The sequence below is a fragment of the Numida meleagris genome, chromosome 6, assembly GCF_002078875.1.
Source record: "Numida meleagris isolate 19003 breed g44 Domestic line chromosome 6, NumMel1.0, whole genome shotgun sequence".
NCBI lineage: Eukaryota > Metazoa > Chordata > Aves > Galliformes > Numididae > Numida > Numida meleagris.
This window is the reverse complement of record NC_034414.1, coordinates 51333464-51349021: the sequence shown is the minus strand read 5'-3', so window position 1 is coordinate 51349021 and position 15558 is coordinate 51333464. Positions and strand designations below refer to the sequence as shown.

Here is a 15558-nt window from a genome sequence, read left to right as displayed (position 1 = left end):
CCAATTTTTCAGGGAGGATTTCTAAAATAAGGCCTCCTCCAGGGGTTCGCTCTGCTTTGGGAACAGGGTCATTGAAGCACAGGTGCATCCCGACGTGCATTAGCGCAGCCCTGACCTTGCTCGGGGTGCAGGGCACGCTTAGGCAGCGCTGTACAGTATCAGCAGTAATTGAGCCTTTAATAAGTTGTCTCAAATTACCATAGGAGGCATTAAGTAAAGGGACATTTAATTACAGTTCTCTGTTAGAAGGGAAAAAATAAAGGCACGGTCGTTTTAATTCATCCTCTGCAGAGGCTGCTCCACAGCGGGGACGGATCCCATGGGCACAGCGAAGTGTGGGGTGGGAACATGGGGTGCACTCCATGGCACAAAGAAACACAGGGATGGTGTACAGGAAGGAACCCAGCACCCACCCCACTGGTCCTCATCCCAGTCACTCTCTTGCAGCACCAAAATGTTTATAAACGCCAAGCTGATTTCTAAAAATAAAGGAAGTACCAGTAAATGCCTGTGTATGAAATGCAGCGTTTTTATCTAACACCACCAATTGAACCGAACGCTGCGCTGCACATTCTGCTGTTCCCAGAACAAGCACGGTGCATCTCAAATTGATTTACCCTTATTACTCATTTTGTACCGGGGTTTGCAAATTTCTCTCCCAGTGCAGAACATAATTCCTGTCTGTTGTTCACGGATGACAGCCGGCTGACTCCAATAAATCCCACTTGGCCAGAACCGAGCATCTATGTCGTGATTCCTCCTCACCGAGCAGCCAAAGCCCTACTTGTGCTTCCACAGCAGCGCAAACAGGAGGCGATTTCCACAGCTTCATTTATTGTTCCCTTAGCCTCCTTCATAGCTCCCAATTATTTCAGGCTCTGGAGATGTGCCCATCAATGCAGCCATGCTCCAGGAGGAGACAAGATGCAGGCGCTGCCCTCCCTTCGAGGTCCCTTCTAACCAAAGCCATACTACACTTCCATGATCCCAGCCAGGAATTCACCTTCGCAAAGGTTCAAACGTGAACCAGCTGACGGGAACCCAGCACCTCGCTGCCCTTTATCCTGTTTCAACCAATTGTCCTTGGGTTGAGCTGGAACAGAACAGGCCATGTTGTCGGGGTAGAGATTTATGAGCAATTTAGCAACACTGCTAGAACGTGTTTATTTTTGCGCAGTCGGTTACTACAGTGACTACGCACTGACAAGTGTCCGCGGCACGGTGCTCGGCTCCGTGTGCCTGGCATTTCCTGCTGACAAGTCCACACAGGGCTCTTATTAACAATCCCTCAGCACTCAGCATTAACTCGCAGGGGCTCTGGCACTCGGATTCCTGGCCCCCCTTTTTGGATGGCACTGCAACAGGTGGGTACAGGAGATAATGGGGGGAGGAGGAGGAGGAGCAGTTCGGCGCGGAAGCCAACCTGCCTGGCATACTGATGAGCCGCCTCGGCGCAATGTCTTGCTGCCTGGCGGCAATCGTTTCCCCAAACCTCCCTACAGTGGCAAGAACACAGCACCGCGGGAACGCTATGTGTTAGCAGTGCCTCTTCTGTAACTCTTCCTCACACAACCCACTCTGTTGTGCTCCTCATCACCTCCGGCATCCCAGTGAAGGGATGTGGGAGCCTCTTCCCTGTCCCAGGGGCGCCCCAGATCCTGATGTCCCCCCCAGGCCTCAGCAGCAAACCACTCTTTGCTATAGGGACTGTGCTTTCAGCACCTGAAGCCTCTTTTCTCAACGTTGCCAATTAGAGGTATAGTTGCAGAGGCTGCAGAATTGCTCTCATTTCGTATTTCTTTTTTTCTTTTTTCTTTTTTTTTTTTCAGTTAGATTAGTTCAGGGATCAGAAAATGAATGAGTTTAGCTCCAGCCCTGCAAGCCTGCTTTTCCTCCAGGCAGCTAAACGCGCTGCTCTGCTTGCTAGGCAAACATTTAATCACTGTCTGCACTCCGTATCCTCCACCACACTGGGAGACAGGTTCTTGCCACGTTCCAGTGGGCACAACAGCCACACATGTCCTCTTATTTCCCATACAAGTTGTGGCCAACACAAGAACAGATACAAAGAAAGGAAATCAGTTTTGTAAGAAAGAAGCTTTGTAAATTGGATCATATTAAACAGGCTGTCTGACTTACAAAGCCAGAGAATCATAGAATGGCTTGGGTTGGAAGGGACTTCAAACATCATCTAGTTCCAACCCCACTGCTTGCATTTTCTGTGTAACTACAAATCAGGAACCTGTCTGATGATATAACTACCAGACAATTCATCCCAGAAAACACAGGTGAACACTGTTATGTGTTGATCAATACCAAGCACCACAGTATTGAGTGGAGGGTGACAAGAGTGATTTCGGTTCTGTAAAGCTTGCTTTTTCATGAGAACAGAAAAAGGAAAAACAAACAAACAAAAAACACCCACATTTCACAGCATCACAGAATCATTACGGCTGGAAAAGACCAAGATCACCCAGTCCAACCCCAACCCACCCCCACCGTGCCCACTGACCATGTCCCTCAGTGCCACATCTCCATGGTTCTTGAACACCTCCAGGGATGGTGACTCCCCCATTTCCCTGGGCAGCCTGTGCCAGTGCATTACTACTTTCTAAGAAATTTTTCCAAATATCCAACCTGAATTTTACTCAAAACGAGTCTAAGATGCAGCCAGATCCTCATCTGCAGGCTCCCATTTGGGAAGAGGTGCTTGGTGATAGCCTTTAACCTAGAAGGGGATTCAATGAGAGCCACCAAGTAGAAAAAAACATAAGGAAGCAAAGGCAACTTACTGTTGAAGTAACTTGCTTAGGGACCTTGCAAATTCATTGTTGCTTGAAGTCAAACCTGGGCACCTTTCCAAGAGCTACAGCTCAAGAATAAATTACAGGTGTGACAGAGCTGATGTTCTGGAAGCACAGAGATATGATGAAGGCCAGGGAAACAGCCACATCAAGCAGAAGTCATTACGAATAAATTGGTATTCCTCACCCAACACAACCGCTGAAGTGTGAGGGAGAAGAAAGGGGGGGGAAGGGGGAATTAAGGCAAGCTTTCACCAGTGACTCCATAGGTGGTTTGTCCTCTGAGCACCACTGGGTTCAGGAAGCCTGAGGAGGCCCATGAGTGAAATACCAAACTGCCCAAATGAAGGAACAATCTTGGGCTGGTGCAACATGAAAAACTCATGCTCCGTGTGCCATCTGCTCCCACTAGCTCCCTGTCAATTGAACACATGCGCTCACTTCATAGGCTTGGGCCTGCTGCATCACTGGTAGCTGTGGAAGTCCAACGTGGAAATCACCACAGTCAATGGGAAGGCAGCTGCAGTGTTAAAACCCTTCCCTGGAGGGACAAAGGTGTGGGACAGGGACACAGACAGCCCGGAGTAAGGTAGAAGCCCCTGTGCAGAAGCTCTCAGCCAGATTCTGAGAGATGGATTAAGGCTATTAACATTTGAGTGGTGACAGGATGGGTTAATCCCCACAAATCATCGCTATGGGCCTCGCTGGCTTTCAAAACCTATACAAATTCATCCCACTTGATCATTTATTGCCAGAGGCGTGGGTCCTTCACGCTTTCCAGCACAGATCGTGCCTCCTCCTCAAGTTATACTCATCTAGATGTCTATTCAGAGAAAACCCCAAAATAAATCACTCGTGATTTGTAATTTATTCAAGCATTTCCCAACCCGTTGGGCTATGCATTGCTTGGATTGTCATCTGACAAGATTAATAGCTTTAGGAGCCACTGGGAACACCTTCCCCATCTCCTTCTCCTCAGAGCTGCGCTGACTCTGGTGAGGTACAGGCTGGAAGTGCCACCTGGCAGCCCTGCATTGAGCGCAAGCTGTCAGGGAACACGTTGTGCAGAAAGACATCCGAACTCAAAGTTTCACAGCAATAAAGAAGTGACACATCTGTCACTCAGCTCTGATAATGATTAATTCCCTTTGTCACCTCATTTCCGGGACTTCCTTTGCCAAGAACTCATGCCTAGCCTTATTGCAGCCTGGGCTGAAGCTCCCACCTGTGCACCCTCCGTGACCAGAAGCCGTGTCCCACAGAAGTCCTTCAGCTCAGCAATGTATACAGCTTCCAAAGACTGCTGCAATTAATCAAACGCTTAAGGACACACAGTTTTCACGTGCTAATTTACTTAAATGACATGTTATTTTGTCTTCACAACTGAGACACCTAAACAGCTGAACAGAAGTCACAAACTGAATCTCATAGGAATAATTAATAGATGAAAAATAAAACAAAACAAGCTAGAGCCACCCAGGCGAGCAGCCCTTGGGGTCTGCCGACAAAACAACTCATATAGAATCAAAATGGTCACACGCTAAAGACATTTGGACAGCCTTCTCCAGAGCTCCAGCCATTCTAAGGAAACAACTTGCTATAAAGTTTGTCATGGAAAACAAATCTTGAGGTGTGCAGCTGGACCCGGAGTGGCAAATAGAGCCAAGTGATCACCCAATGCTCAGGAATGGTCATAGAGGTGGTACCAAGGCAGAGGCCCCAGGTCCAAGTCATTTTACAGCCAAGTCAGCCATAAACATCAAGGAGCAAGGCAACGTCAAGGGCAAGACCCTTTGAGCATCAGGGAATGTCGTCCTTCAGCAACAAGCCCATGCTGGTATCTCCCTCCAGAAGCCTCCTGCCTCCAGCCAACACCTCACCCACCAGCCAGGTGCTCCAACGCTTGACCTCAGCCCCTGCCACATTCCCCAACTGGGACGCATGCAGCTCCTTGGGCCAACCACCTTTCCACCAGCATCAAGTTCTCACAGGGCTTCCTCTACACAAGACAAAAACAATCCCTTGTTACTTGACATAATCTACCACAAATCTCTCATATGGTGCTGTATTTGTATGTGTTACCTAAAATGGGGCTTTTGGTGCATCACAACTACTAGGAAATGCTTTCTTCCTTATATATGTAATTGCTCTTCTACAACTGTGCAACATTAACTAAGTTGTTAGTCACACAGCCTGGCAATCCAAGCCCTATCTGTGCATTGTTCAAGGACTTCCTTAACCTCAGTAGGAAGGACACACCTACTGCTTCCAGCCTGCAGACAGCACTGCCTTCACACTAACATTGCTGCTCTCCTCTCACAGGTGAGTTTATGTTGGCTTAATTCTAGCAGAAATAAGCAGAAATTAGAGTTTGCTCCTCCTCCACAAGCATATTAGTGATTCTCAGCAGTGCTCTGCATCCCCCCAAGCGCACAGCCTTTACCAGGTTCTGAATTTTTAAACAAAGGCTTATTCTCCAGAGTGTTTATGGGCATTAAGTAAACATTAGAGTTTTTAGTAAAGTGCAAAGACATTTAAAACCATCTCAATTACTCAGCTTTCATTTACGCAGCACTGTGACCTCCCCATCCCAGGAGGCTGGAGGAACAAGGCTGAGTTACTAAACAAAAAAAAAAAAAAAAAAAAAAAAAAAAAAAAAAAACACAGATACACCTTTGCAAGAAAACAGAAATGAAGAAATGACTCCACTACCTGTTCATAGAATCAAAGAATAGAATCATTAAGATTGGAAAGAGCACTAAGATCATCGAGTCCAACCATCAGCCTATGTCTGTGACCGCTGTGATCCAGGAAATGACCACCTCCAGTGGACAAGGAGCTGTCTGAGTGCATGAATTCCCTCCGCAAAGGCCTCCCAAAAGGTTCACCAACCAATAAACACAAGAAGAGGCACCAGGTGCATTCTCCACTTGACAAAGCATTGCTGGAATATCACTACTTCATCCATTTGCTGGCAAGGCACAGCTTTCCTTGTCAGATTTCTGCTTGACCCCAGACACTAACGAGATGCTGGCAGGCAATCATTTAAAACTGCATTTGCTCTAAAACTGTGAAGTTATTTTCTTTCCCTGGTCCACCTTTTACTGCAGACTATGGCAAAGCTGCTAAAAAGGCTCAAATTAGGCTCTGTACTATTTAGTGTCTGTAAGCACGGGCAACCCAGTGTGGGAAGACTTGCAAATTTAAAGCATTAAACAAGAATATCTCGAGAAACCCAGCAGAAGCTAAGGAGCAATTAATTAATCTGTATACATCAAGTTTTCTCCTCTTTCAAGATATTTTCTATGTACTGGGAGCCAGGCAGGCAGAAGAGGACAGTGACTCTCACATTGCTGCAATAAACTAAAGACACGAGGCAGTTCACGGCTATTTATTACGCTTCCCTTTCCTTGATGCTGGATTCTGAGCTGCAATCCTGGAGCCGTGGGCAGATCCCAGCGCTCACTGCTAACGATGCTCAAAAATAAGACAGGAGTTCCTCCTGGAGGAAGAGAAGCCATCCATCCATGCCTTGGGCTACAGGCAGCGCCGGTAACAAACCGCTTGACTAGTTTATCTTCCTTATGCCCGTATCACAATTCTCTCAAACTATTTTTCTGCTGCTGAGTCCCAGCGTGGTCCCAGGTCACTCACTGGAAGTCAAACTGAGCACTGCTGTGGTGGAGCACAGCCCGGGGATCGTTTGCTTCCGAGCGCGGCACGGCTGAACCTCGCCTGATTAATTGTGGAAAGCGGCATCTCTACACAAATTGTTTTAAAGGAGAATGTGATTAAGCTTAAAAGGTGTCTTCCAGGAATATTTGTACCAGTGAGACTTGATCACACAGGGAGAAGAGAGAACTAGCCGTGCAACAAAGGGAAATTTGCTTGAAGGAGGATATCCAATTAACTGCTTTTCTTTCTCAGCTACATTAATAACAGAGTGATAAAAGAAACTTGTTTGGATTTCAGAACGTTAACAGCACGATATACTGACCAGAGGCACAAAGTTACTTAGGCATCAGAAAAGCTGTTCCTAAAGTTGTACTGGAAAGGCCAAAGATGATGGGAAACTCATACAAATAACACTTTTATCATTAGTGAATTTGGGCAGCTCTGATTGGAGGTGTTTCTTCAAGAGAAGTAGGACACAGGGGCCAAAAGAATAGAAACTGGATTCCATGAGGCTTTTCCCAGTCAGCACAGGTGTATTTCCAGAGTCTCAGGAGTGCCAGCAAGCAGCTAAAATTTGGGATCCTCCCAAGGACATCCTTGTCTAGAAACTGTACGAGTTCACAGTGCTGGGACACACTTCCCACTCTGCCTTGTGGCAAGAAACAGATTTAATCCTTTGTGAGGAATAGCGTAGGACAGGAGGGCAATCATAGAATCACTAAGGCTGGAAACAACCCCTACGATCACACAGTCCAGCATATCCACCCACGACCAATACTGCTCGCTAACCGTGCCCCTCAGTGCTGCATCTCCATGGTTCTTGACAGTGGGACGGTGTCTCCCCCTCCTCCCTGGGCAGCCTGTGCCCATGCCTCAGCACTCGGGGTCAAGGAGGAACCCTCCCTACAGGAAAGCAGAACAAGAAATTCACTTATCAGTGATGGAGACAGACAAGCCTATGGATCATGCCAGGCTGCTGTAAATACTGAAAACAAAATAAACAAATTCTTCCAAACCAATCCTTCCTCTAATGAACTATCTCATCTTACGTGAAGACAAACAAAAAACCCCTCCAGCTGGAGACACAACATGGAGAGCTGCCATGCAGGGCTCCATCGCGTTGCCATCCCTTCCCAGGGCGCATGGCCATGCCCGTTGCCCACAGCTGAGGCAGAGCCCCGGGAGGGAAATGAGCACTTTCAGGATGTAAGGCATTAGATTGGTTTTCAACATATAATTCAGCATTAAATTAATTACAACCTAGAAAAGCTTATTTCTCTCTAAGGGATTCCGGACAACTAGCTCGGCAGCAATAACCATGCCTGCTGATGAGAGATTGACTAGTCTGGCACAAGCCTTTCTCTGCCAAACACATCGTGCCCACTCTTCTATTTTATTAATCCACCTCGGCCTCCTTTCAGGAGAATTCTAAACCTTGCATGCACAAGGTAATAAAGAAGACTGCAGCTGCCTGGATCTCCTATTCATCTTTCCCTTTTGGATATCAGCTCACTTTTGTCAGACACACTATATTGTCTTCCACTCTAAAAGTGTATCCAGGTCCTGCTAAGCCATACAGCTCCACGTGCTAGGTCTGATAAGGTATATACCTGCTCTCCCAAAGCGTGCAGATGGACAGAAGTTTCTCCTATTTCCTACAAGACCATTTTACTTCCACAATCTCACATGCTGTCTTCCAAACTACCTTAGAGAAAACTACAGCAAAACATCCACCCAAAACGAGAGCAGGTCTCTGCCTCTACTTTGAGTCATCTCTGGTTGAACACGAGCATCAGCCAGGTGACATTTGTCAGCTCTCTTCTCACTCCCATTTCCTGATCTCCCCCAGTGCAAATTTCTCCGCTGAGCAATCCTGCAAGTCGCTGCTATTTGCTGCTATTTTCTAGGCTGGGTGTGCAAACTTCCATGCAAACTTTCCCCATTTCAGTAAGGGAAACTTTCAGGTGAATTCTCCATTTTTGGTGAAGTTCTGACCTTCTGCATGTGACTGTCCTCAAGATTTTCCCTTACTGACTACTTCAGCAACAAGTTCCCTTCATTTTTTTTGTAGTAATTCCCTCCCTGGTCCTCCAACAAAAGCAAACAATTCTCCCACAAATGTCAGCAGCCTTTTTCGCTTGGTTTTTAAACACACACATCTTGTTTACCATTTCTTAAAAGCAACACTAGAAATGACATTTACCACTGGTTCACAAACGATGTGGCAGGGGAGCCAGAGCACGGCCTAGAACAGAATGAGATGATAGGTTTGATGCTCAGTTTTCTCTCCAACAGTACACTCTATCTTACAGGCTGTTTATGGAACAAAACCCACAATTGTTTGGAAGCGTATGCTTTGGGAACTCAAGTTTGCTTTACCTTTGCTTCAGGTGATTCCTCAAGTAGGTGTCTGGGCACAGTAAGCTCTGGGTTTCTTCTCACCTCCACGTACTGACTGCTCCTCTTGGGGCTGGGGGAAGCACATGGGCAGGAGGCAGCGGTTTGTTTTGAAGGTTAGTGGCTGAAGGATCCACATCAAACAACCCCGCTGAAGAAGCAATTACCTCCTTACAGGGCTGGGACAGTGCTCTCCACCACCAGGAGACTTACAGAGATGCTTTTCAGTAGAACACCCTCAACCCTTAAATCCTGTCTTCTGTGCTTCCAGAGCCCCAGGCCAGTCTCCCTCCCCGCCCTCCTCGCTTTTTCATACATAAAGATGTGGCTAATTGCTGCCCTCCATACATTACCGGCACTGGAAACTCACCGCTAAGGACAGGGCAAGCCCTGGGCAGTCCCCACGGCCAGAATCTGAGAGGTAGGTGATGGGTTTCAGAATGGCGTTTTATATCAATCACATTTTTACAACGTATTTTATTACATCAATGGCTTGAAAAAATTTTTATTTGATGTCAGCAAACATTGGAAATCATAGAAAAATGAATTATGTAGAATTTCACAAAGGAATTTACCCCACTATAATTCCTCGTACAGTAAAATAATTCAAAACCAAATGTTACTTTTCAGTGGCTAAGCAATTTTATAATGCTATGAACATTCATCACAGTAAGTGTGCTGAATAATAGAAAACAGGCAAAAAAGACATTTAAAATATTACTTACAACAGCATTATTACAACATACTTTCTTTAAAATCCCGACGAGTATTTTATCACTTCAAAAGCTATACAGCATTTCCATTATATTTGCAAACTTAACCTTATACATCTTTTAAAATCTTGAAAAAACTTCTTTTAAGCAATCTATAAGCAGTTAACAAAATTGATAAAATCTACATAATGGAATACTATACACTCCAGTATAAATTTTATTTTAGGAGAATATGAATGTAAACACTCATTATTATACAACATGCATAGACTATACTGACCTTCCATCTTCTGAACTGTAACTTTCACTGCAATTGTGCTTTACTATCAACAGGAAAAGCTGCATTAATCCAGGGAGTGGCAGAAAGTATTTGCTTTAGGGGCATTGCACAAGATCGCTAGATTTTGACTTGCTGAAGACAAGCTGGAGCTAATTTTTTTTTCCTTTTTTTCTTTTTTCTTTTTTTTTTTTTTTTTTCCAAGAGTAAGTATCAGGCCATTCATCATCGAATGGAGTATGCACAATTTTGTACAGATTTGAGAAAAAGAACGCAATTATCAGAGAAATCTCTTAGGACATTTCTTGCGCTTCGCTGACTTGGGGATCGATGTTCACAAACCCAGTGTTTGAGTTAGTGTAATGCACTGCTTGGCTCATATTTGGTGTGCAAGAATACCGACAGCATATCAGCAATTTAGAGAATAAAAACTGAAATTTAAAGTGACAATGAGCGTATTTTATTACATAATGTTTCAGATGTCTTTGTACAGGAAAGAAAAATGTTTGTCAGGACATTGCTTCGAGAGAATAAGAGTTTCACTCTTATAGTAACTATTAAAAAAGTGTTCTAGTGAATATTTATGGGGACATCCTCGTTGCAAATTCATAAAAATATATTAGGATTCCATTATCCCCATCGATATTAAGTATAGCACAACAACCATTGTGGTTGCACTACCAGTTATGGCTACTATGGTCTTAAGCGTCTGATTGTACACTGTCGCCATATTGTTAAGCACAACTGAGGCATGTATTTTTTTTTCCCTTGGTTGTAAGATTATATAACAAAAATTGATCACCGTTTCAAACCAGTTAAACACGAATATTCAAGTAACAAGGTTGTTTTAATGGATAAGCGGAAAAAAGAAGTTACCTAGCACTTTACACGACTACGTAGAAATTAAATAGAACAAACAAAATTTGTTTATGCATATGCAATACACTTTTATATCTTTAAGATTTCTAAAACTAAAACTTAAACTATCTTTTTTTAACGATACCATATTTTGCACAATAACTTATACTTAGGAGAAATTATTTCCCATTTTCCACAAAATATATATAATTATGACATTCACATTGATAGTTTAAGAAACAAAATTTAAGTGAATATTCTATCTTACGCAGTTATCTTTGTGGACCCTTCTAATCAGAATGCAACCGGTTGATGTAGCTAATGCTTGATCCATTTAAAAAAAGGAATAGAGGGTCTTCACCTAAACAAGACCAAACCATTTGAACTTCCAAAAGCTAAAATGATTTTATCGCATTTAAAAACATAGTTGAAGAGAATGTAAAAAAAAACTAAGCGTTTAAAATACAGTGCTATTATATTGTACGTCTCAACTACAATAAGATAGCCATCAACTGAAAAGTAATTGAACAACTTTTTTCTTCCTAATATCACAGATTATAAACGTTTCCCCCTACCCCTCAGGGATGAAGCCAAAACACAACTTTTCTGATCACAAGGTGGACAGATTGGAGGGCAAAAAGCAAGAAGTCCTCACAGGTAGCTCAGTGGCCAGCGGGAGCCCGGACTGATGAGCTCCGCCAGCCGGGATGTGGGGTCGTGCAGTCCCCTCGCACTGTCACAAATCTGTCTCTGCACACTGATACCAGCAGGAAGTTTAACGCTAGGGTGCTTCTAATGAGCAGCAATGCTTTGTACCACAACTGTCAGCTCAGTTCACGGTGCTGTTTGCTCACCTTCAGCCCTACCTGGCTGGCTAATAACCGGTGTCCTTCCCAGCAGCAGCGGGACCAAAGGGATGCGTGCATGGCCACCTTCTGAGCTGCCACTTCACAGAGACAGCTGCAGGGATGCTGCCACAGACTTGGGTCATGTAAGAGATGATAGGTTTCCAACAGAGAGGACAGGGAGTGGCTCCCTTCCAGCCCCTCATCAACTCTAAGGATCTCTCTGGAGCTACCAGAATGAATACGCTCAGAAACAGCTGCAGAAGTGACTGAAACAGGCCCCTTTGGGGCTAAACACTGCAGCACATCCTAAGAAATGTCCACCTGCTCCTTCACCTGTGTGTCACCACTCCATATCTGATGATGAATCACTTTCCCCACACGAGGAAGAGACAACCTCAGAGGTAAGCGAGGCCACCTTCCTGACTTCCCTTGGGCTGTGACCACAGAGAGGTGTAACTGCAGCTCTCTGGCAGCCAGCTGGCACTCACCTAGCTGCTCTATGTACTGAGATCTGAGCTGTCACAGCACAGCACGGCTCAGTAGCTCAAGCATCAGCACCAAATTAGGGGCTAGACCCCAAGCACCGCACCTCAGCTGTAGGGCAGGACAAGGCTAGCTCACTCCAGGTTGCGTTAGGAAGCTGGTGCCACACACTGCTGTGTGCTGTCCTGAACCTAATCCTCTGCAGAGGAAGAGAGGTGAAGGTCCATTTCTCCACCTGCGAAGACACCTGTCGGTTCCTTCCATCGTTAAATTAACCATTTTTTAAATGCTTTGTGACTAGTGTTATTTTGCAGCTTTTCACCAGGCAAAAAGTAATACTGCCGCTCCTAGCTCCTCTAAATACTGGCTGCTCAGCAGCCAGTAACTGCCTCGCTCAAGGTGCAAAGTCCCACCGCAGGACTTCCAAGAACAGCTCCAGCTCAAGCCAGCTAGACAGTTCACAGCACAGATCTGCTGCGAGAGGGCTGGGGATCTGAAAGCTGCGTGCACCAAGTATTTGGAAAAGCACCTCTTAAATTTTACATTGCATATTTTGGTTCAGAACATGAAAGCGACGTGTGCTTCAGAGGGGTTAAAATGGCCAATGAAAATAACCCGGTTCTTCTCCAATAAACTTCCAAGAGACCAAAAACTACTCAAAGGTTGAATTTTGTTCTCCAACCCTTGCCCAGACTTCCAGTGGGAGAAGTAGTTTGATGTCTTTGGCAAACAGCGCCCTGAAGAGGGATGAGACACTGGGACTGGAAGTGACCTATGGTAGCCAAATGTAAAAAGGCACATATTCCAAAAAGGAGAGGCACCAGAGAAAGTTGTTTTGACTTAATCCCGCAGAGGATCAGGAAAAAGAAAGTTGTGTATCACTCATTTAACAAGTTACAATGCAAATGCTGAATGCCAGGGGTTAAAAAGCATATCAAACAGTTTCAGGCTACGTATTCCCTTTTGCACTAAATAAAAGCCATTAAAATATACAGGAATAAAATGCTCAGTTAGGGAGCTTTCTATGAAGCAAGAACACACAAATACAGTGGAAAGAATTGCACAAACCAGCAGTGTAATGAATTACTTCTACAACCTTGGACTGACCAAACCTCTGAGATAACATTTACTATCACTTTGCATTATTCAAGATTGCTTGTTAACATGCCCCGTCATTTCAGAACAGACTTGACACCACTGGCATGTGCACAGGCCTCTCCTTTATAGAAAGCTCACTAATAATAGTGTCATCATAAGAATACACAGGAAGCGGAGACCACAAGGCCATGCAGCAATATGTACTTATACCCTACGGACCAAGTATTATAAGAGCTCCTAACACATAGAGTTAATGTGGGGCTGCTAAGGAGCTCCTTGTTTTGCAGGTTGGTCGAAATTACAGACAGGTGTTACTGGTTCTAGAAATCCCCATGCTTAAGCAGGATGTCGATGCGATGGAGAGCTGAGCTATCTGGGTGCATTTGAAAGAAAGTGGAGGCAGTATGAAGGAATGAGGGGAGATTAAGGCAGATGTAGCACAGGACTGGAAGCGTTTGCCTTTTTTTGGTAATAGCTGCTTGTCCACAGATATGATGCAGATGGCTGTCTGAGGTTTGCTAATACCTGATATCCTGGATAACACAGTAGTCAACACAAATTGTTCTAGGCTACAGCACCTTCTCACGAAGCAGATGCATATCTGACATCAAGAACAGAAGTAGCCTGGAAAGAAGGAGGAAGGGAAAAAAAAAAAAGATGTTTAGTTCATAAATGAATACACATAGGCTTTTTCTTTTATCTTCAAACTTTACCCCAGGTGCTGAAAGCAACAAGACAGCCAACCCTGGCACACGGGGAAAAATCACAGCAGCTTCCCCTGTTCTGAGCTACACCAGGATTAAAACCAGACCTGAGAGTGTCTCACCTCACCACTTGAAAGGGGGGAAAGGGAAGGAAAAAAAAAAAAAAGAGGAACTTGCTATGAAAACACACTGAAGGGGAAAAGCCCAGAGAAGTCAGAGGGCTGACAAAGCTTTTGTTAAGCTGGGGCCAGGCAGACAACGCACGCCAGAGGAGACAGCACCTGAGGCACTGCAGTGTTAGGCCAGCAACATCATCTCCTGCCCACCCAAGCAGCTTGTGAAAGAAATGCTCTTGAGAGCAGGCCAGGAATGCCCCTCCTAGCCCAAAGAGATCATTTACGTGATAATCCAAGTCACACTCCTCATGCCCAGAACCACTCTGGCAGGCACCAGTGAGCCAGCTCCTTGCAGCACTGTGCTTACGTTACCTTTGAAGGCAGGAGCTCTACACTGAGAGGAACATTTATCTCTGATTTGCTTGGTGAGCTCAGTGGGCATTAGAACTCCACTACAGGACACCCTTGTGGCCCTTACTCTGGCATTGCTAAGAAAAGCTGAGGTCTTGGTAATTAAAATCCCCTCCACACTGTCAGCACTTTCCTCCTCCCAGCAACAGCACAGCGGTTCCTGCAGTCCAGAAGAGGATTCATTGAGAACCACAAGCCACATCACACGGTGCTAGTTTACAGCACACACAGTATGTCACGGCTGGCAGCTCCTGCCAACCTGCATCAGCCTGGTGCAGACAACCTTCCTGTACTGCAGGCACAATGAACTGTTTTACTCTCCCAGTATCTTCCTTTTATCTGGGCTTTGCAACTATTCCCACCAGCCTGCTGTTTTGCACCCCTTTCTACCACTCAGCACGTGCTCAACTCCAGCCTGGGTGCTTTCCATCATTACTGTGAGCACTGAAACTCCTGTCCCACAGCCATATTACCAGACCCTGCCGTCATGCCTCCAGTCTCCTTCCTTCTCCTAAGCCAACTTGTTTGGAATTCACCTCGTTCCAGGATCCAAACACTTGGCTGCATCAGCAAACTCCAGTTCCTGCTGCTAATAGACATTTGCTTTCTACCTTAAGTGAGATTCTTTCTGGATTTTGAGGAGCAAGGGTGCATTTGAAGATGGAAAATTCAAAGGCTCAGAAATTCAGCACTGACAAGAGATACAGCTCTACTGGTCAGAGGAAAATGCAGACACGCTGGCTGTTTCAAAGATGGCTATGGACTAGTACACTTGCCTCTTTGCTCCTCCTCCAGTTCTGGAGGAACAGGACAATTTCATTCCCATCCTTCTAGGAATGCAAGTTTTTCTGAGTTTGGTTCTGTTCATACCTTTAGACCCAGCCCCCAGACATAAGAATCTTTGGAGAACATACTGCTAGGACTTCTGAAGCAAGGAAGTTCTGCTCTCTGAGTGTCTGACCAACAAGCAATCTACAAGTGAACCACTCACAATCAGGGCAACTTAGGAAAAAATATCCAGTAGATGGAGAAATCTTACCATTATTTTTATTTAGCCCATGCCAGACTAAAATTTACCTTTTACTGTTGACCGCACTTGAGAAGATGCAGCTTTTAAGCCAAGCTGTCTTGTAGAACTAGCCCAAAAAGAGCCCTCGATCAGATTTTTTTTTTT

General features: G+C 45.1%; 1 protein-coding gene and 1 long non-coding RNA gene across 3 annotated transcripts in view; one reads left to right on the top strand and one right to left on the bottom strand.

Moving 5' to 3' along the window:
- On the top strand, nucleotides 1209-10316 carry LOC110400812. Its single transcript, XR_002440093.1, has 3 exons — nucleotides 1209-1364; nucleotides 9148-9297; nucleotides 10072-10316. It is a non-coding gene; the product is annotated as an uncharacterized LOC110400812 (long non-coding RNA).
- The window catches only part of RCOR1 (REST corepressor 1), an 82423-nt gene continuing 76216 nt past the window's right edge, over nucleotides 9352-15558 (bottom strand). For both annotated transcript variants that reach the window (XM_021401048.1, XM_021401049.1), the window contains one exon: nucleotides 9352-13777. In XM_021401048.1, the coding sequence (XP_021256723.1) occupies nucleotides 13736-13777 (42 nt within the window). In that variant the 3' untranslated portion in view covers nucleotides 9352-13735. The remainder of the gene's footprint in view (nucleotides 13778-15558) is intronic.